General features: G+C 36.3%; 1 protein-coding gene and 1 pseudogene across 1 annotated transcript in view; one reads left to right on the top strand and one right to left on the bottom strand.

Moving 5' to 3' along the window:
- Positions 1–23107, bottom strand: part of LRP1B (LDL receptor related protein 1B) — a 2070111-nt gene that overhangs the window by 689374 nt on the left and 1357630 nt on the right. The window contains exons 26-27 of the mRNA XM_081584839.1: positions 14441–14605; positions 13912–14156 (exon numbers count right to left, since the gene is read on the bottom strand). Of these exons, the coding sequence (XP_081440965.1) occupies positions 13912–14156; positions 14441–14605 (410 nt within the window). The remainder of the gene's footprint in view (positions 1–13911; positions 14157–14440; positions 14606–23107) is intronic.
- LOC145543915 (U6 spliceosomal RNA) lies at positions 4100–4187 on the top strand (annotated as a pseudogene).

The raw sequence follows: 23107 nt of genomic DNA, 5'->3' as shown, positions 1-23107 counted from the left end.
ATTGTAGAGGTTTTAAGAAATTAACTGAATTTAATAAATGCTCAAGGTGGCCTTTGGCAGTCTTCAAGACCCTCCCCACAAGATAACAAAAACAATCCATGTCTATGCATTTTATTTAAAAAATAAAAACAAAAAAGAAAGTGAAAGACTCAGAAATATTTTCCCAAGCAAATCAATTAAGGACAAAAATTATTAGAAAATAGTGGAAACTAAATTTGAGAGATTCTTTATGATTGTAAGTCGTTCTGTCACATGGTATGCATATGTACTAAGTTGCTTCAGTCACATCCAACTCTTTATAACCCTAGGGACCGTAGCCCCCCAGGCTCCTCTGTCAATGGGATTCTCCAGGCAGGAATACTGGAGTGGGTTGCCATTTCCTCCTCCAGATCTTCTAGACTCAGGGACTGAACCCACATCTCCTGTGTCTCTTGCATTGTTAGGCAGATTCTTTACCACTGTGCCACCTGGAAGCCCTCCAGATTGATTTACCTGCTGTTTTTTTTTATCTTTCATTCTTTTTTGTTTGTTTTTTAATCCTGATCCACTCTGTTTATTTTTATTAAAGATGTCATAAGTCTTCTCAACTCACAAAATTTTAATTTCAAAGTTTTTTTTTTACTTCTCTTTCACTACCATATTTAATTGTTAAGTATCATCTGCTGCTGCTAAGTCGCTTCAGTCGTGTCCGACTCTGTGCGACCCCATAGACGGCAGCACACCAGGCTCCCCTATCCCTGGGATTCTCCAGGCAAGAATACTGGAGTGGGTTGCCATTTCCTTCTCCAATGCACAAAAGTGAAAAGTGAAAGTGAAGTCGCTCAGTCGTGTCCGACTCTTCACGTCCCCATGGACTGTAGCCTACCAGGCTCCTCCGTCCATGGGATTTTCCAGGCAAGAGTACTGGAGTGGGGTTGCCTATTATGTACCCTTTCTTTTCATGTTTACCTCTCCTCTTGCAATATAAAATTATTTCATCACTTTGGAGTAACTGCTATGACCATGTAACTAGTATTCTATGGTACTGTCAAAAGTATATTAATCTCTGTTTCAAAAATACCATCCTATCTTGTAGTTTCATCTACCATTTTCCTTCTACATACACATTATGCACATGCTAGAAAAGACTCCAAATTGTTCCTTGAACATCTATAGCTTGTCTTTTTCAGCTTCCACAGAAAGTATTTTCTTCCTGTAGAATTTCATTATCAACATCTTTACATTATTATTTCATGAATCAGCTCAAGTTATTTTTCTTTCACAAAATATTTTCTAATGAAGCCAGCTAATGCTGATTTATTCCAACTCAAATATTAGTTTCAGTTATCAATATAAAAGACATTAGGCATTTATTATTTACTGTCTTATTTTCTAATTGTCTGTGACATGTATTTACATATTTTTATCATTAATCTCTGATCTCTCTAGGTAAATCAGGGATAGGGAAGCTATTTTTTTTGTTTTTTTTTTCTATAAAAGGCCAAATTGTAAATATGTTCACCTTTGTAGCCCTTACGCCCTTTCTAGTAATTTTTCAACGTTGCTACTACAACAAAAAGCAGCCATGAAACAATATGTGAATCAACACGTATAGCTATGTTCAAATAAAATTTTATTTGTGAAATTTGCAGAAGTCTACAGTTAGTCTGAGAGCTTTAGTTTGTCAAATTCTGAGTCTTAGTTTGTCAAAGTCTATGCTGACAGGAACTATGACTTATCAACATATATATAGTTTTTCTCCTAAAATTTCCATGTTATCTATCACTGTTTCAGATTCATACACTTGCTCATAAACATATGCATGTCTATGTTCTAACAAGGCAACAATCTAAAATTTTGAAAGTAAATTAAAAGACAGCTATAGATGAGCTATAGCCATAGCTTTAGGAGAGCTATAGATGAAAACATTAAATAATGCATAACTACAATACTTTACTGGAGAATGAAATGCTAATTATCCAATCATACAAGACTGATGTGTGCTCTGTGAAGAAAATAATATCATTAAGACAATCTCATATTTCATGCAAAACTGTGTTTAATTGCAGTCCATTTTTCACCAGCAAAAAAAATAAACACTTTAAACCCAATTACTTTATCCGTTAAGTTCAAATAAAATATATGTAAATGTGGATGCAATATAAAATATATGCAATATTAGTTTACCTAACAGTACTAAGCTTAAAGCAGAAGAATCTCAAGACCCAATGTTAGATAAGAGAAATATTTTTCTCTGTCCTATGTAGTCATTGTTGATAGTAATTAATATTAATCATGTTAATGAAATTTATTGGTACAAAATAATTATTAACATAAGAAAACAATGCATCTCTGTTATAACTATATTTTTAGTTATAATTTTCTTTTTGAAAAGAACTTAATTTTTGAAATGAATTTAAGAAAGATCTTACTGTTAAGCATTAATTCCAAATCCTTTTTCCCTTTGACAGATGTCTACAAATTATAATTTTAGTATTTGATGTTGAAGAACTAGAGGAATCCCTTATTTAAAACACACACATATAATAAAATGTGTGCAAGTACAAGATGTTCTTACTGCTTTAATTTTACAGGTTTCTATCAATACCAGGTATGTGGGAGTTACTTTCATCAAAACTCATGTTTTACAGATTAATTTTATACTCTACTCTATTTTTATGAAGTAGAAAAAAATGTAAAAATCTTGTCTTCTATAGACAGCGGTATTTCAAAGAGAAAAGATTTAAAAGCCACATATACTATTTCCATTTATTTGTGCACAGTTTTCTGTAAAAAGTGAATTCAAACATGTAATATCATGCTACATTTATTGGTGAGATATATCTTAAAATACCAATGAATTTTCATATTTTCTAAGAGGTGCTATGTCTTTCTGACTTGTTATTTACTTTTACTTGCTGTATAATTTAAAAGAAGAAATATTTGTGCCAGAAAAATTTCTATTTTCACAATGATTTAATAATCACAAAACTTTTGTCTAAAACAGTGGTTCTCAACCATGGTAGTGGTCGTGAGGGGGGATTTTGTCCCCTCAGGAACAATTGAGAATGTCTAGAGACATTTTTGGATGACATAACTGGGCTTACTAACTGGCATTTTAGTGAGTAGAGGCTAAGGACGCTAATAAACTTCGTATAGTGCAAAAGAATGCGTCCCCTCCCAACTAAGAACTATCTACCTCCAAATATGAAAGGTACAGAGGTTGAGAAGTTTTGATCCTGGATTAGAACTCTGGACTCTGCATCTTAATGTATCTGAATGAAGAGCTCATATACACTTACATTTGCATTTCTGAGGCAAAAACATCAAACAACCAGTACCAAGGAAGAAAGAATTTTATGATTTCTTTGATACTAATCTTTTCCACTGTTCCAAGAGAAACTATACTATAGCATAATTTTAAAATAGCAATTTATAATGCAGCTATATTTATTACCTACTTATAAATTCATTTACAGTTTAGTTGTTTGACATTTGTATTACATTTTGCCAAAGAAATAATGCTAAAATGGAAATTAAGTTTTTCAGGTGAACCAACAAAACCCACTAATTCAAAATGTGGTTTAAAGATGCTACAGAAAGCTTTACTGAGAAATTAAATTAGGTGCAGGTCTATACAACTGGTAGTGGGAGCAAAAGACTACCTGTTACAGGAAGGAGGTATAGGAGTAGAAATAGAGTTCCATTGTGATTTTTCATATCAACAGCTGGAATGACTTAGCAACATATTTTTGGCATGTTTCAACTCTTATTTCTCCTCTTTATTGCTAATTTTGTCTCTCTTTTACTTGGCTCTCAGTATTGCACAATGTTCTAATACCTCACAGAAACCTAACGTGTTTACTTAGATCTCAAAAATTTCTCTTTGCTTTGCTATCACCTGCCTTTCACTTTGTCTCAGTCAGAAATCTCATCCTTTCAAAGCTGATGATATCAACAAGTAAAGGTGGAGGCATTTTAACTGTTTCATATCAGCTTTCCATTCTTAGAAATATTAGTATTTCAAGCTAAGGTCCGTTTCAAATTTTTTATTATTTATTTATTTTTTAAAGCTGTGTGATTCCATGCTTGCTTCAGCAGCACATAATACTAAAAAAAAAAAAAAAAAAATTGGAACGATACAGAGAAGATTAGCATGGCCCTTGTGCAAGGATGACATGCAAGTTCATGAAGCGTTCCATAAAAAAAAAAAAAGCTGTGTGATTCTGTTTCATATTTTATTTTTTGGCCATAAAATGTAGTATTTAGGACCTTAGTTCCCTGACCAGAAATTGAACCTTTGCTGCCTGCACTGGAATCAAGGAGTCTAAACCACTGGATCACCAAGGAAATCTCTTAATGTCCATTTGAAAAAGAATTAAAAAAAAAAAAAAGAACTTCTGTTGATAGTATATAAATATGTGAAAGAAAGAGATACCATAGAACAGTGGAAAACAGTATTTTTAACAGAATTAATAATATGTAGAATGGAAGGAATATCTATATGCAAGCAGAGACAGAGAGAGGAAAATGTTTTATATGACAGGTCATTAGAACTTGATATAATAAACTGTGGAAGTGAACAATTTAAGTAACCTGAAAATATTTGAGATTCACCTCCACCACATTGAAACATAGTTTTAAGAGTATTACTTTTTTTTAAACTTTTTTTAATTGAAAATGTTGCTTGTGGAATCCCTTATTCTTGAAGTTTTATAAGTGATACTTTGTTTCCTAAAGCAGTAATAATATTACTAATATTCTTAGGGGCTTCCATGTTAGTTCAGATGGTAAAGAATCTGCCTGCAATACAGGAGACCCGGGTTTGATCCCCGGGTTGGGAAAATCCCCTGGAAAAGGGAATGCTACACACTGCAGTATTCCTGCCTGAGGAAATTCCATGGACAGAGGAGTCTGGTGGGCTACAGTTCAGGGGGTCGAAAATAGTTGGACATACTGAGCGACACACACACACACAGTATTCTTATAAATGAGTTATTTTGTTTAATAGTATCAGCTAATTTTCTTGCAAATGTTGTCAAGAAAAGTTTCATTTTCTATAGAAGTATTTTCCTGAAGCAACTGGAAGACTTAAATCATTTCAATGTTAAAACTACTCTCTGAGAAACAGCCTGGAGTTCACCTTGTATTGTCATAACATAGAGGGCAAGTGAGATAAAAATTGATAGAAAAAATAAAAGTTCCAAAAATGGAATAATTTGTTTTTATCACAATGAGCTAGAAAATGTGCTAAACGTTGCTATAAGAATTATTCCCTTTATTTCTCTTACTGGCCATTTTTGTTCTTACAAATAAATTGCCCTCGTTTTATAGAAGTGTTAACTTAATTTTGAAAATGGTGAAAAAAAAGAATACTTAAAATCATACAACTTTTAAGAAAGAAACACATTTTCAGATAGCAGAGTGCAACCACTAACATTATATATACTACCTTTTTAATGAACTAAATCACTTAGATTCATTTATTTGTCCATTTAACAATTTATGGGATAGATAATAGATACTGTTTTAGAATATGATTTTTAAAAATATATATATTTAATCTAATTGCTCTAACCATGATGATGTCCTAATATTCTATTCATTCTGTTTCTGGATTTTGATTTGATTTTCTAAGGGGTATTGTCATTTTGATTTGTTACACAAAACAGTTTGTACATTTGCCAGTTGATAGGTGTTTCAAGAACAAAATTAAAAGGGACTGTTGAATCCACACCAGTGTTTGAGAGTAAAATAAAGTGGTCTCTGCAAAATAGTACTTTTATTATCAACAGATACTAAGTCCCCATTGAACTGAGGCCTTCTCAGAAGAAAAGCTTCTTTAAGAAAAGAAAAGCATTTTTTAATTGGTGAAAAATCTAATTAATAAAAATATTTTCAAAACTCTATATTTGAAGTGACAATCATATTCTTAAACTATTTCAAGAAAAGATTCTAGGGCTTCCCTTGTGGTCCAGTGGCTAAAGAGTCTGCCTGCCAATGCAGGAGATGCAGCTTTGATCACTGCTCCAGGAAGATCCCACATGCCACGCGGCAACTAAGTCTTGTGCCACAGCTACTGAGCCCATGTGCTGCAAGTGCTGAAGCCTGTGACCCTAGAGCTCGTGCTCTGCAACAAGAGAAGCCATCACAATGAGAAGTCTGCACACCACAACAAAGTGTAGCCTCTGTTTATTGCAACTAGAGAAAGCCAGTGCAGAACAGCAAAGACCCAACACAGCCAGAAATAAATACATAAATAAATAAATAACTCTTAAACAAAAAGATTCCAATCAGAGAAAGTGAGGAAAGAAATGTGAAACAAAATTGAAAAGCAAACACATACAAAAAAATTGATAGTGTTGTGATATTTCTATATCCATGAAAAAACACAACTCCACTACTGGGTGTTAAATCACAACTGAAGTTGTGATTAAGAAAACATCTTTATGGTGTCTGAATCAAGATGTAAGATTAGAAAGATTATGAGCTCACCTCCTCCCATGGATACACCAAAAGCTACATGTAAAAAAACTATCTCTGAGAATAGCTTGAAGTAAAACAGATTTTCTGCAACTAAATGTATAAAGAAGAGATGACATTGAGACAGGCAGGATAGATAGAGACTCAGTTGAGTTAGAAGCTACACCCTCAGAGCAGAGATACACAAGTGGGAGGGTTATCACAACTGCCTAGGTGTCTACTGAGGAGCCCAAGCTCCAAATTGGGCTTCCATCTAGAATACCTTGCCAGAATGTCTGGCTTTAAAACCAATGGGGCTTACTTCCAGAACAGCCAAAGGGCTGTGAGAAGTGAGAGTCATTCTGTGAATGAGTTGCCCACGAACTCAATATCTCTGACTCCCGGTAGAGAAGCAGTGCAGTTAGGCAAAATGAGGAGACAAAGAATAGCTTCCCAGTGAAAGATCAACAAAAAAATCAGAAAAAGAACCAAATGAAACAGAGATAAGCAGTTTATCAGATAAAGAGTTCAAAGTCATAGTCATAAAGATGCTCACTGAACTTGGGAGAAGAATGGAATAACTCAGGGAGTACTTCAACAAAGTGTTAGAAAATATATTTAAAAATAACAAAATAGAACAGAAGAAAACAACTGAAGAGAAAAATACATTATCGGGAATCAACAGCCAATTAGAGGATGCAGGATATACCAGTGATCTGGAAGATAGGGTAGTGGAATTCACTTAAGTAAAACAGCAAAAAGAAAAAGAAATATATATATATATATATATATATATATATATATATATATATTTGAGAATAGTTTAAGGGATCTATAGAATAACATCAGACATATAAATTATCCCATTATAGGGTCCCAGATAAAGAAAAGACAAAGAGAGAAAACCTATGTGAAGAATAAATGGCTGAAAATATATAAAATATATTTTCCTTCCCTGGTGGCGCAGATGGTAAAGGATTTGCCTGCAATGCAGGAGACCTGGGTTCAGTCCCTGGGTTAGGAAGATTCCCTGGAGAAAGGAATGGCAATCCACTTCACTATTCTTGCCTGGAGAATTTCATGGACAGAGGACCCTGGCGGGTTATAGTCCATGAGGTCGCAAAAAGTCAAACATGATTGAGTGAATAATACTTTCACTTTCATTGTATTTTCCAGATGTAAAATAAATGTCATTGTTGCAAAATATAACAGGGAATATAATCATAAATATTTTAATACCTTTGTATGGTGACAGATGGCTATTAACCTTATCATGGTGACCAACTTACAATGTACTCTACAAATGCCAAAACACTATGTCATACCCCTAAAACTAACAATATAGTGAACTATATTTTTAAAAAATGAGTTTAGAGAAACAAAAACTTTGGTCTGTGAGAGAGCACAGAGAAGGGCAGCAAACCCACTGGATGGGAAAAGGTGTACATACTAGAGAGGAAACTCACATTTTCTTTATATTTACACACAATTTAATCTATAAGTTGGGGGAGGACCGTAAAGGAAAGTAACTAAGGAAATTGTCTATCTACTAGTCTATCCATCCATCCATCTATCCATCTGTCTTTCTATCTATCATTTACTTAACAACACTTACACTGTGCTTACTATTTGCCAGGTATCTTCTGTGCTTTTAAGAGACTAATGCATTTAACTTTGCAAGGATTCCAGTTTATAGTTGAACAAAATGGTCATGCTGTCAGGATATGACAAAGTTAGAATATGAACTAGTCTGGTTCTAGAAGCGTGCTCTTGATTCCTATGTCTCCTAAGCTGATTGCTATGAAGGTTGTCTTTTTTTATTTTTTTTTGCATTTACATTTTTGTTACTTAACACTATAGTCCTATTATTTAATGAACTATGTATTTTAGTAAAAAGACTTTGGCATTTATACTAACTCAGACATATTTAGGATCACTGGGACACATGCAAACAATTCCACTGAAAGTGCTCTAAATAAAATTATAGCTCACCTTCCTCCAGGTTGTCAAATCAATGAATACCTTTATGTCTTGATCTTTCTTGACTTCTCTGCAAGAGTTAACGCTATTGACCACTGTCATCTTGAAACTCTTCTCTTACTTTTTTGCCTGTGTTCTTTTGGTTCTGAAATCTCTTGGCCATCCTCTTCTCAGCATCTTTCTTTGCCTTTCTTGTTTATATTAGTTTTCTCCAAGGTTCTGTGCTTGTCCTTTTCTAATTTTATATAATAGTCTTAGGAAATCTTATTTATCTTCTTATCTTCAATCTACAATTGCTGCTGCTGCTGCTAAGTTGCTTCAGTCATGCCCGACTCTGTGCAACCCCATAAACGGCAGACCGTCAGGCTCTGCGGTCCCTGGGATTCTCCAGGAAAGAACACTGGAGTGGGTTGCCATTTCCTTTTCCAATGCATGAAAGTGAAAAGTGAATGTGAAGTCGCTCAGTCGTGTCCAACTCAGTGACCCCATGGACTGCAGCCTACCAGGCTCCTCTGACCATGGGATTTTCCAGGCAAGAGTACTGGAGTGGATTGAATCTACAATTGAATGACTATAAAAACTCTAGTTCCAGACCAAATTGTTTTTGCCTTTATAACCCTGAATCCTCAACCATGTCCTAGAGGTACCTCAAATTCCACATACCCAAACTTTAATTTTTTGATTTATCCTTTAATTCAGGTGCCAGTAAGCTTTGGCCCACAGGTTAATACTGCTCTTTGGGTTACTTTTTTAAATTGGAGAAAAAACAGCAAAAAAAAATAAACAATAAAATTTTACAACACATGAAAATTAAATGAAATTACAATTTCAGTGTCCATAAATAAAATGTTATTGAAACACAGTGATGGTCATTCACTTTTCATTTGACTGCTGTTACACTGCCTCAGCAGAACCAAGTAGTTCAGCAAAGACCATATAACCTGCAGGGCCTCAAACACTTACTATAGGGCCTTCCACAGAAAAAATTCTGCTGACCTCTCCCTTATGTGGCCTCTGTGTCACATGCTGATGGTGAAGCCAATTATAGAAAAACTAGAAAACTAGAAACATCTCAAATTTTCCTTTTCTTGCCAAATTCCCCTACTCGACAAACCTCTATCACTTTTTATTTTCTTTAAAGTGACTTTGTCTCTAAGTATATGGCAACTCCAGGCTTCCCAGGTGTTGCTAGTTGTAAAGAATCAATGCAAGAAATGTAAGAGACATGGGTTCCATCCCAGGGTTGGAAAGATCCCCAGAGAAGGGTATTCCAACCCATTCCAATATTCTTGCTTGGAGAATCCCATGGATAGAGGAGCCTGCTGAACTATAGCCCGTAGGGTTGTATAGAGTTGGGTGTGACTGGAAGCAACCTTAGCACACACGCACATATCTCAATTCCACCATTCTCTCTGTCCTGCTATTAGCCATCTCCTGATCTACTGAAGAAGCTAGACTCTACATCCTACTCTAGTCTCTTACCTACAGTTGTGTCTCTCTAGTCTACCCCTTGTATAGATGAAGTCAAATTTCAGCATGTACTTCTGTTATTTTCCCTCCATTGACCAAATAGTTTCAATGTTTTTCTCATTTCTTCAGGGCAGTGGTTCTTAAGGCAGCATCAGCATTCCATGGGAATTTGTTAAAAATGAAAAATCTCAGATCATACCATAGACCTATTGAATCAGAATATCTTGGATAGAGGCCAGAAATTTGTGATTTAATGATCCCTCCAGTAAATTTAATGCCAAATGCCTAGGTTTGGCATCACTTGAACACTTATCCAGTTATTCTTAAGGATGAAAATTGAAATTTCTTTGTAAGGGGACCTTTTAAGTCCCATTATGGTTTCATTCCAACCCAATCTTGTATACCATGCATTCCCTCCTTACTTATAGCTGCTGCTGCTAAGTCACTTCAGTCGTGTCCGACTCTGTGCGACCCCATAGACGGCAGCCCACCAGGCTCCGCCGTCCCTGGGATTCTCCAGGCAAGAATACTGGAGTGGGTTGCCATTTCCTTCTCCAGTGCATGAAAGGGAAAAGTGAAAGTGAAGTCGCTCAGTCGTGTCCGACTCTTAGCGACCCCATGGACTGTAGCCTACCAGGCTCCTCCGTCCATGGGATTTTCCAGGCAAGAGTACTGGAGTGGGGTGCCATTGCCTTCTCCGACTCCAGCCTACAAATGAAGAAATAAGAACCCAGAAGTTAATTAATTTGCCTTAGGTAACAAAATCAGTAAGTGACAAAGGAAGAAACTGAATTAAGCTAAGCCCAAGGACTTTTTTTGGGACCACTCCACTCTACCTTTTAAAATATATTTACTATAATTTTAGTTTCAAATACGACCATGATAATAATTATTTAATTGACCCCAGTTATTAATTTAGCCTGTTTTCTTTCCAGACTATAAACTACAAGAAGGTAAAAACTGGTTTGTCCCATGTTAAATGAAAGTCGCTTAGTCGTGTCTGACTCTTTGTGACCCCATGGTCTGTACGGTCCATGGAATTCTCCAGGCCAGAGTACTGGAGTGATTCCCTTTCACTTCTCCAGGGGATCTTCCCAACCCAGGGATTGAACCCAGATTTCCAGCATTCCAGAGTGATTCTTTACCAGCTAAGCCACAAAGGAAGCTCAAGAATACTGGAGTGGGTAGCCTATCCCTTCTCCAGTGAATCTTCCTGATGCAGGACTCAGACCAGGGTCTCCTGCACTGCAGGCAGATTCTTTACTAACTGAGCTATCAGGGAAGCATGGGAATGTGTCAATAAAACTTTCCTCTCTACTGCCATCTGGAGATTTGATAGAACAATTCCAAGGAGAATCTCAATAAGAATTCAATGTCTTCTGCCTGCAGAGCATAGTGGTTCAGGCAAGAGCTCTGGGTCACTCTTCCTGGGATAAGATAATGAGGCAATTATCCTGTGGCTATTAGACCTTGAGCAAATCACTTAGCATCTCTCTCCTTTAGGCTCCTTATCTGTAAAACTGGGTTGCCAACCGCCAACCTCATGGAATTACAATGAGAATTAGTATTAGGTGATATTATTGTTATCATTATAAATTCTGTTCTCATAAGAGGCTTAGCTATACTCTGTAGTTAACACAAATAAATAAATGATACTCCTTTACTCAATTTTATTATCTAGGTGGGTAACTAAAACAGAATTAGGAAAATATTAAATAACTATCATATTCTAAGTGCTAAGATAGTTCTCTATGGCATTAATTAAGAATGTTGTATATATAATATGAATTACATACAGATTTATAATTGGTATGTGGCTTTGAAGTGAGAAGGACTCTCAGGAAAAGATATTTTTTCCTGCAAATCTTGGTGTAGATTGAGAGCAACATCTGGAAAGCACTAAATACAGCATGATATAAGTGCATACCTTTCTTATTATTACAAAGTCATGATGATGAAACCATTTTTACTAACGCTTAATCATGCCTGCCCAGATCTTATTATCCAAACACAAACTAACATATGGCTCAAGAAAGGTCTATCATAAAGGTCTATCTACCTTTATGATGCTGTGTTTTTTCTAATACATTCAAAACTTATTCAATCAAAAACTATGTTTTACTGATAAAAATATATTTAGACTAGATGGCTTCTTGAATGTAAATTATTCATTTTATCGTAAAGGGAAACCTACAATTTTGATGTTCTTGCTCATTAAAAAAATAACAAATATGTTTATTTATGTAACTTCTCTCTTTGCTAAGGAAACAATATTCTCAGATGCATTTATTCAGTAAATGGCCATAGGTATCAACTACATGGTATAAATTTCCAATATACACCAGATATAGAAAATGGACAATTTAGGTTAAAGTATGCAGTTATCAGTTCACTTAATGGAGTAGGGTGAATATATATCTTCCAGAGCATATGGGGATACAATGTGTTTATTCTAACCAGTGTGAAACTATAGTACAATGTATATAAACTTATAGTTCTGAATCTCCCAGTATTTCATATTCAAATATTTGTCCTCAGTCTTATGGTTGCTATCATAATAAAACTGTTACCTTATATCTTTCCTACTTTATACTTTCTTGCTTTACTTTTTTTGACCTAGGAGATGTTACAATCCAAACCACCTGCCTTATCTCCAATCTCTTCCCTCTTCAATATCATCTTCAGTTTAGTATCATAACTGTATGACTAATACATAAATCCTATGTCATTTCATTACTTAGAAATATTTGGATTTCGCAACAAAAACAAAAGCAACAAAAGCAAAAAAAAAAGGGGGGGGCGGGGCGGGGACTACATCAAACTAAACAGCTTCTGCCCAGTGAAGGAAACCATCAATAAAATACAGAGGCAAACTACCAAATGGGAGAAGATATTTGCAAATTATATTTATCAGATAAAAAGTTAACATTCAAAATATATAAAGAACTCATAGAACTCAATATCAAACAGACAATCTGATTGAAAAATAGGCAGAGGCTCCGAATATATGTTTTTCTAAGAAAGAGATACAGATGGCCAACAGGCATATGAAAATGTGCTCAACATCACTAATCATCAAGGAAATGCAAATCAAAGCCACAATGAGATATCACCACATATCTGACAGAATACCTACTATCAAATGATAAGAAATAACAAGTATTGTTGAGGATGTGGACAAAAGGGCATCCTTGTGCACTATTGGTGATTATGTAAATTAACACAGTCACTAAGGAAAATAGTGCGGAAGTTCTTCAAAAATTAAAAGTAGAACTACCATATGATCCAGCAATTCCACTTCTGGGTGTTTATCTGAGGAAAAGGAAACGATAAATTTGAAAAGATGCATAATACACACACACGTGTGTGTGTGTGTGTGTATGTGTGTATGCACTGCTATGTTCACTCAGCATTATTTACAATAGCCAAGAGTTGGAAACAACCTAAATGTCCATTAATGGAGGAATGGGTACAGAAGATGTGAGTAGTGTGAGTATAATATAATATTCATGCTTGTGCTCAGTAGTGTCCAACTTTGTGTGACCCCATGGTCTGTAGCCCACCAGGTTACTCTGTCCATGGGAATTTCCAGGCAAAAATACTGGAGAGGATGGCCATTTCCTCCTTCAGAGGATCTTCCTGACCCAGGGCTTGAACCCGTGTCTCCTTTATCTCCTGCAACGTGGGCAAATTCTTTACCACTGAGTCACTTGGGAAGTCCTCTTAAAACAGTAATGTAACCTAAATTTCAACAAAAGAAGGCTAGGAAAATGATATGATTGCAACAACTGCATAAAACCCTTAATTTCTAAGATTTGTCTATCTATTTCTATGTAAAATAAATAAAAAGGAAAAGAAAAAATATCCTGAGCTAATTAAAATAAAGGCTGGTACTACTTCCATCATATAATATAGAAAATATTAAATCAGTGTTAGCTTACAAAAGTTATTTTACAGTTTGATTATTATATGATTAAGGTGAAAATAAATTTTGGTCACTAATTCATAACAAGCACTTACCCTGGGGCTGACGGCTGGGATGGTAGATCTGAAGGTCAAACGGCTGTGCACTGGTTTTTTGAATCACGCTGACATTCTGCCCTGTCCACTTATTGGCTTTTGACAGTGTGTTGGTCCTCCAGTCCGTCCAATAAACATCGCTCCCATATAGGGACACAGCAAAGGGATGAGAAAGGTATTCATGACCTCGGATAATTTCTATCATGCTTGTTCCATCATAGAGGGCTGAATAAATGGCATCTGACCTACAGAAAAGTAAATGTGTCAGCAGTATATAAAAGCACATTCAGATAGTCCAGTGATGTGCTCATACTACTTAAATGGCAAAAAATTGTGTAAAAATATTTTTATGATCCTGTATCTGATTTGCAGAAAGATGTCAATAAAAGCTAACATAATAAAAGCAAATAAAATTCACCAATTTCAATGTGTGTATACATAATACATGCACAGGAATACACATTTTAATTTTGTAAGTATTATATGATGAAGGTTATAGAAAAGAAAGGAATAAAAAATTTTTTTAAACCTGGCATCTGTCCAAACTATCCTTTTTTCAAAGTGGTCCACAGTGAGTCCATTAGGCCAAGCCCCGGTTTTCATGTCTTTGTAGATGGTTTTCCTCCCAGCACCACTCATGGAGGCAGACTCAATGCGAGGAAAATTGGCATCCCAATCTGTCCAGAAGAGAATTCTGAAGAAAAAGAAATAATGTCATTGATGATATTATTGTTCAGTCATTCATTTCAAAAATATTTATTGAATGTCTATGATGTGCTAGGCACTGGCTAGGTAAACAATCACAAGTGCAACAGATGCATTATCTAGCCTCATGGGGCTTAGAGTACAGAGCAAGAGACAGACTAAACAAATGCTTGAATATATAACTACAGCTTCTGAAATATATTCAAGAATAATTTTGTTATGAGAGTGAGTAGTATGTAAGTAACCTACTTAGAGAAGGTAATCAGGAAAAAAAAAAAAAGCAGTTTGAGAGGATAATATTTAGACTGAATCTGAGAGATGAGCACACCATGACAAGAAAAATAAATGGTAGAAACAAAAGCCCTAATGAGGGAAAGAAAGTGGGTGACTGAAGAACAGAAATGAGGCTAATGTATCAGAAATGTGGCAGTGAGGATAAAGGGGAAATAGATGAAATTGAAGAGGGTGATATAACAGATCTTTTTGGATATGGCAATCATTTGGGTTTTGCCTTATCCCATATTTAAGCAGGTAAGAAATATGGCATCATATATACAAATTCATTATGGTGAGTCAGGAGAACGGGTACATCAGATGGTTATTTTAAAGGACCAGGCAAATACGGTGGTAGCAGTGAAGAGAAGTGAATGGGTTCAAGGAATATTTTATTCCAAATAGTTTGTAGTAGTTTAGTTGCTAAGTTGTGTCCAACTCTTGCAACCCCACGGACTGTAGCCCACCAGGCTCCTCTGTTCATGGGATTCTCCAGGCAAGAATACTGGAGTGGGTTGCCATTTCCTTCTCCAGGGGATCTTCCTGACCCAGGGATCGAACCTAGGTCTCCTGCACTGTAGGCAGATTCTTTACCAACTGAGCTACAAGGGAAGCCCTTATTCCAAGAGGTAGAACTAACTTCCAGAACTAAATGAGTATTGGATGTAGGGAATGAAGCAGAGAACAGGATCACAGGTGGCTGTATTTCTTGTTTTGGCAAACTCAAGAGTAAGGACAGGCAGAGGGTGTACAAGGGATCTATTAAGTGAAATGGGGAAAAAAATGCAAGAGAAATGCATTTTAAGAGCTGGGATTGAGTATGGATGGGTGTGGAGAGCAATTAAAAACACAGTTTTCAATTTTTTCACCTTGAGATTTTAAGACATAAGAAAGGAGATTTCCAGGAAGCTGTGTGGTATGTCAGGGTGAAATTCAGAGAAGGCATCAGAACTGTAGACATGAGTTTGAAAGTATTCTGCATGGAGATGACATTTAGATTCACATGAATGGAACAGATCATATGACAGAGGATGCAGAGGGAAAACAGAAGGATATCACATACTTTGATTTACACATACATGCATTTTTATAATACTTTTTAGTTTTTTTACTAAATACTATTTGTAACTCTACAAATTCACAGTATATGAACAGTTCCACACAATAGGCATCAAATGTTTTATGTTGTACATTTCATTTCTAAGGCTGTTAGGTAATGGAGAGTATATGTTTAATTGATAGTGGCCTAAACTGTTCATAGATATTTCAGTTGTATATATATAACAGTTACACAAGAATTCTGCAATCATTACAACTAGCAAATGATTTCTTTTTGAGTGCTTACTATACACTAAATACTTATTTTCAGAACTTTATGCAGATTATCTCATTTAATTCATCATGAAGCCATGGCTAAAGTTATCCATCTTTTATAGATTAGAAAACAAGCTTAGAAAAGTTGAATTCCTTGACCAGGTTACATGGCTAGCAAGTGGCAGATGAAGCTGGGAAAATGGATAGTTTAACTGCTGTCTTCACGTTTTTAACATCTAGTATTTTAATGTCATTGACACTGAATAACAGAGGGAAAACATTTGGTATGGGAGTAGGAACATGGTTGGTAATCAAAAAATAGTAGTTGCCTTCTTTGTACCTTCTCTATACCTTAGCAGTAGAAACAACACCAATGAGTAGCATGGAGATTTGGGAGGAAAGAATGCACAGAACTGGAGATACAGTGACAGCTCAATATATTTTCCTATCATCAGTTCTGACAACCTTTTGGTCAGAAATGGTAAAGTTATTGGCAAAAATAAACTTGGCTTCATTATAGTTGTATATAGCTTGGCCTGCAAGGAGATCCAACCAGTCAATCCTAAAGGAAATCAGTCCTGAATATTCATTGCAAGGACTGATGCTGAAGTTGAAACTCCAATACTTTGGCCACTTGAGGTGAAGAACTGACTCATTGGAAAAGACCCTGATGTTGGGAAAGATTGAAGGCTGGAGGAGAAGGGGACAACAGAAGATGAGTTGGTTGGATGGCATCACTGACTTGATGGACATGAGTTTGAGTAAGCTCCGTGAGTTGGTGATAGATAGGGAAGCCTGGAGTGCTGCAGTCCATGGGGTTGCAAAGAGTCAGACACAACTAAGTGACTGAACTGACTGATAGTTTTGCCATATAATCATTAGGTATAAGGATTGGGAAAATTGAAACAAACCTTTGGAACAAAATTTCAAAATGTAATTCAAGATTTCTTCTCTGTTAAAAAATGTATTATATTTATTTAAAGAAAATGTGCAATGATGTAAACTAATTATTCATTATGATTTCAATATCTGAGAGGTACATGGTCTCTTATAAGATATGAAAGAAAGTGAAAGTGAAGTCACTCAATCTTGTCCAAGTCTTTGTGACCCCATGGACTGTAGCCTACCAGGCTCCTCAGTCCATAGAATTTTCCAAGCAAGAGTACTGGAGTGGGTTGCCATTTCCTTCTCCAGGGGATCTTCCCAACCCAGGGATCAAACCCGGGTCTCCCGCACTGCAGGCAGACGCTTTTACCATCTGAGCCACCAGGCCCTGTAGGATATAGAAATTACAAATATGAAAGGATTAGATGACAACACAAAATATCATATAATAAATTTATTTGGTATGTATGCTAAAAGCACGTGGTAGGCAGGCAAGGAAATGAACCGATCTTCTTGATAAGACTGCAGATTCTCTTACAACCTAAGCACCAGACATTTCAAAAATGTTATTAAATAATTGCATCAATGTTGAATAATGGCAACGTATATGTTTTGCTTCAGACAAGCTTGGAACCAAGGTTGGGATATGTCACTAATTAGAGCATACTTAACTCAGACTCCATTTGCTCATCTGTACATAAAAATTCTAACTGTATCACTTGAAGGAATATTTGATGAGGTAATAGATGTAAACAATTTAGCACACAGAAAACTTTTGTGTTTGCACAAGTATCCACATACATTTACACACAGAACATTTTTTAAAGGCGAAATTTCAAAGTCATTTAAAACTATTAAACAAATGGGAACACAAACACACATACAGAAAAAGAGAGAGAAGTTGAGGATTAATACTAATATTAATGTTTAAATGTTACAATATCATGTATGGAAGATAGATTAGTTTTATAAAGTAAGCATGAGTTAAAGCCATGAAAAAATTTAAAGAAGTAGGTCACAGGAATAGGTTTATCTCACACAAAATACCTCAAAAAATTTGTTTATATTAAATTTTTGTTTGTTTGTTTCATGGACAGCTTTCTACAGCTCTAGGGATGGGAACATACCCACAAAAATAATATCTAAATTATTAATTGTCTAACCACCAAATATTTGAATATGTTTTAATAAGTAAGTTGTTAGGGAAGGATAAAGATGAACATTATTACATTAGAAGGCAATATCATTGTTAAAGCTGGGTGATAAACACTGCTGCTGCTGCTGCTGTTGCTGCTGCTAAGTCACTTCAGTTGTGTCAGACGCTGTGTGACCCCATAGACGGCAGCCCACCAGGCTCTCCCATCCCTGGGATTCTCCAGGTAAGAACACTGGAGTCGGTTGCCAATTCCTTCTCCAATACATGAAAGTGAAAAGGGAAAGTGAAGTTGCTCAGTCGCATCTGATTCCTCATGACTCCATCGACTGCAACCCACCTGGCTCCTCCGTCCGTGGGATTTTCCAGGCAAGAGTACTGGAGGGGGGTGCCATTTCCTTCTCCAGATAAATTCTAGGGGACTTATTTTACAATTCTTTCTACTTTGTATATTTGAAACTTTCTGTATAAGTATTCAAAAGTGTAACAAATTCAAAATTAAATTAATAGAAAAATTTTTTTAAAAAGTGTCAGGGAGAATTTATAAAATCTTGTTTTGGGAAATTGTCTTTTCCTGAAAAGACTATTGTTTAAATACAGGATTGTTTACATGAGAAAATACTAATTATCTGGAAATATCAATAACATATATATATTGTGTGTGTGTTAGTCACTCAGTCATGTCCTATTCTTTGGACCCCATGGACTGTAGCCCACCAGGCTCCTCTGTCCATGGAATTCTCCAGGCAAGAATACTGGAGTGGGTTACTGTTCCTTTCTCCAGGGTATCTTCCATACCCAGGGATCAAACCTGGGTCTTTTGCATTGCAGGCAGATTCTTTATCATCTGAGCCACCAGGGAAGTCCAACATATGTATTACTTTTAAGCTATTTCATATACAATTTGTTGCCTTAAAAATAAATACTAAATAAAACAAAGATTAATTATTATAAAGCTGGTAATCTATTTGGTTAAGTAGTTTAATATCCTTCTTGAAAACAGTAAATATAAAATGAATTATGTATCTCAATTCAAATTTAATTTTGGATGTACACATCTTTTCATGGCCACCAGGTTGTTATTTGTCAGCTTCCCTTTAAAGTTATCATTAAGAAAATGAAATTTAAAATAGAAACAAGATCAGCACAGCATCAATCAAATTCATTATGATATCTTGAAAAACAAGGTAAAGTAGAGATTTGCAAATCTGAAGAAAATTAGGAAAAATAATCCCTGAAAACAAACATAGTGAATTTGAGAGCCACAGGTAGTCTGAGTATATGTGGATAGACCACAATGTGGGAGACCTGGGTTCAGTCCCTGGGTTGGGAAGATCCCCTGGAGGAGGGCATGGCAACCCACTCCAGTATTCTTGCCTGGAGAATCCCCTGGACAGAGGTGCCTGATGGGCTACAGTCCAGAGGGTCACAAAGAGCCAGACAGGACTAGGTGACTAAGCACAGCACAGATCTAGACAACGCTGTACTCCAAACTCTAGACTGATGACCCAAAGGCTTCTGAAGCATTGTCTTTTGCTTGTTTAACAAATAGAAAATTGATATCTCTCTTTTAGCTTTCTACCTTATGGTGTTCTGTCAGTTCCAATGTGCAAATAAGTAGCCCTGCAATTCTGCATTCTCCATATATAGGTTCACTAGAAATAGGCACTGAAGACTTTCAAGTGTATATTTCCAGTGGACCAAAATATATGTCCTGTGACTCTTTGAGGAATTATAAAATAAGTGGCCCCTTCATTTCTTCACTAAATACAGCAGAGCTAAGCTGTGTCTTCTGTAGTGGTCACTATAGTTCTATTTTTTCATTAACTTAGGTGGGAAATTTTCAACATCTTTTATAATAACATATCCTAGAATTAGCACCTCTAAAAATGTTCTTAACCTTGCATAAGTCAGTTTACAATCAATCTTAAAACTTGATTTTAAGGATCATTGTTTTATAAAGTTCTAGGCACTCTTTTGTACACTTTACTAAGTGGCATTTTAAAAAATTGTTTTTCCCTTATTACTTTCTTTTTATGTTTAAAATGTATTAACATTTCAATGACTACATTATTTCTTCAAGTATACAAAGACTGAATAGCCCTTCTTATAAGACGTATGGAAATGTTCAACCATGATGGCTTTTAAAAAAGAGACTATAGTCCACTGATCTACAGTTCCTGCATTCACAGGTTAGTGTGTATCAAGATTAAATTGGATCAATGGACCATGAACAACTTGTACCATTACAGGTACAAAAGGGCTATTATCATCTTCAGGTCAAGATGTAGAAGGTAAAAATAAAGGATTGTGGCAAAAAGAGAGCTTACTTATCTATAATCTTAAGGTCATCTAAAACCAACAATGTTTTTATTAGTTTCATTTAGAAATGCTCCCAGATAAAGTTAAAATTTTATTTAGATGTCTTACTAATCTTCACAATAACTATATCTGCTTTCACTAACTGCAATTTTTACAGCAGAGTCCAGTTATTATGACACATGAAAACTAAATACCAGCAGTGCATCTGGAAGACACTGTGTGTCTGCAGGAGCATAAAGGCAATGAAAGTTCGAGAACTGAAGTGAGTGCCCTGTAGATTCTGAACTCCCTGGTGATTGTTACTCTCTAATAATAAGCTTGATGTTTATAGAAGATTCATGTACTATTTCAGGTCATCTTAGCAATAAGTGTATTCCTTTAAAATGGATAGAAAGAGAAATGGCTCCTCCCTAAGATCCCTAATTTAGCATCTTGGAATAACTTGTCACCTGGGACACTGGGTCAAAATCTAGAATACTGCAGAAATGTGACATGGTAGCAAATATATCTTAAAACATCAGATGAAGGCCTGTGGATTCCATGCTAAGGAACCAAACTAGTCAATTAAAAACATGTCTTTGTTGGCATTTGTCTAAAAAAAAAAAGTCACAAAGACCTTGGCTGTTTTAGGAAGCTCATGTGATGTAAACATGTTTTATGGGGCTAATGGTAGATAACCTGCTTTTTTTCCTGGTGGTGGGCTGCAGTCCATGGGGTTGCGAAGAGTCGAACACGACTGAACAACTTCACTTTCCCTTTTCACTTTCATACATTGGAGAAGGAAATGGCAACCCACTCCAGTGTTCTTGCCTGGAGAATCCCAGGGGTGGCAGAGCCTGGTAGGCTGCCGTCTATGGGGTCGCGCAGAGTCGGACATGACTGAAGCAACTTAGCAGCAGCAGCTCAAGGAGCAAAGTAGCTGGTTGCAAACTTTTTCTTTCATTCATCATTGTCAAAGAAGATAATAGTATTGCCCATTAGCTGTAAAGATACATTCAGTTCAGTTCAGTTCAGTCGCTCAGTCATGTCCAACTCTTTGTGACCCCATGAATTGCAGCACACCAGGCCTCTCTGTCCATCACCAACTCCTGGAGTATACCTAAACCTATGTCCATCAAGTCAGTGATGCCATCTAACCATCTCATCCTCTGTCGTCCCCTTCTCCTCCTGCCCCCAATCTTTTCCAAAGAGTCAACTCTTCGCATGAGGTGGCCAAAGTATTGGAGTTTCAGCTTCAACATCACTCCTTCCAATGAACACCCAGGATTGAGCTCTTTTAGGATGGACTGGTTGGATCTCCTTGCAGTCCAAGGGACTCTCAAGAGTCTTCTCCAACACCACAGTTCAAAAGCATCAATTCTGCGGCACTCAGCTTTCTTCACCGTCCAACTCTCACACCCATACATGACCACTAGAAAAACCATAGCCTTGACTAGACGGACTTTTGTTGGCAAAGTAATGTCTTTGCTTTTAAAGATGCTATCTAGGTTGGCTACAATCTTCCTTCCAAGGAGTAAGCATCTTTTAATTTCATGGCTGCAATCACCATCAGCAGTGATTTTGGAGCCCCAGAAAATAAAGTCTGACACTGTATCCACTGTTTCCCTATCTATTTCCCATGAAGTGATGGGACCAGATACCATGATATTAGTTTTCTGAACGTTGAGCTTCAAGCCAACTTTTTCACTCTCCTCTTTCACCTTCATCAAGAGGCTCTTTAGTTCTTCTTCACTTTCTGCCATAAGGGTGGTGTCATCCGCATATCTGAGGTTATTGATATTTCTCCTGGCAATCTTGATTCCAGCTTGTGCTTCTTCCAGCCCAGCATTTCTCATGATGTACTCTGCATATAAGTTAAATAAGCAGGGTGACAATATACAGCCTTGACGTACTCCTTTTCCTATTTGGAACCAGTCTGTTGTTCCATGTCCAGTTCTAACTGTTGCTTCCTGACCTGCATACAGGTTTCTCAAGAGACTGGTCAGATGGTCTGGTATTCCCATCTCTTTCAGAATTTTCCAGTTTATTGTGATCCACACAGTCAAAGGCTTTGGCATAGTCAATAAAGCAGAAATAGATGTTTTTCTGGAACTCTCTTGCTTTTTCGATGATCCAGCGGATATTGGCAATTTGATCTCTGGTTCCTCTGCCTTTTCTAAAATCAGCTTGAACATCTGGAAGTTCACGGTTCACCTATTGCTGAAGCCTTGCTTGGAGAATTTTGAACATTACTTTACTAGCATGTGAGATGAGTGCAACTGTGCTGTAGTTTGAGCATTCTTTGGCATTGCCTTTCTTTGGGATTGGAACAAAAACTGACCTTTTCCAATCCCGTGGCCACTGCTGAGTTTTCCAAATTTGCTGGCATATTGAGTGCAGCACTTTCACAGCATCAACTTTGAGGATTTGAAATAGCGCAACTGGAATTCCATCACCTCCACTAGCTTTGTTCGTAGTGATGCTTTCTAAGGCCCACTTGACTTCACATTCCAGGATGTCTGGTTCTAGGTGAGTGATCACACCATTGTGATTATCTGGGTCGTG

Source organism: Giraffa tippelskirchi, chromosome 3 (assembly GCF_054371585.1).
Source record: "Giraffa tippelskirchi isolate mGirTip1 chromosome 3, T2T-mGirTip1v1.2.pri, whole genome shotgun sequence".
NCBI lineage: Eukaryota > Metazoa > Chordata > Mammalia > Artiodactyla > Giraffidae > Giraffa > Giraffa tippelskirchi.
Note: the sequence above shows the minus strand (reverse complement) of the source record. Positions and strands in the feature narration are given on the sequence as shown.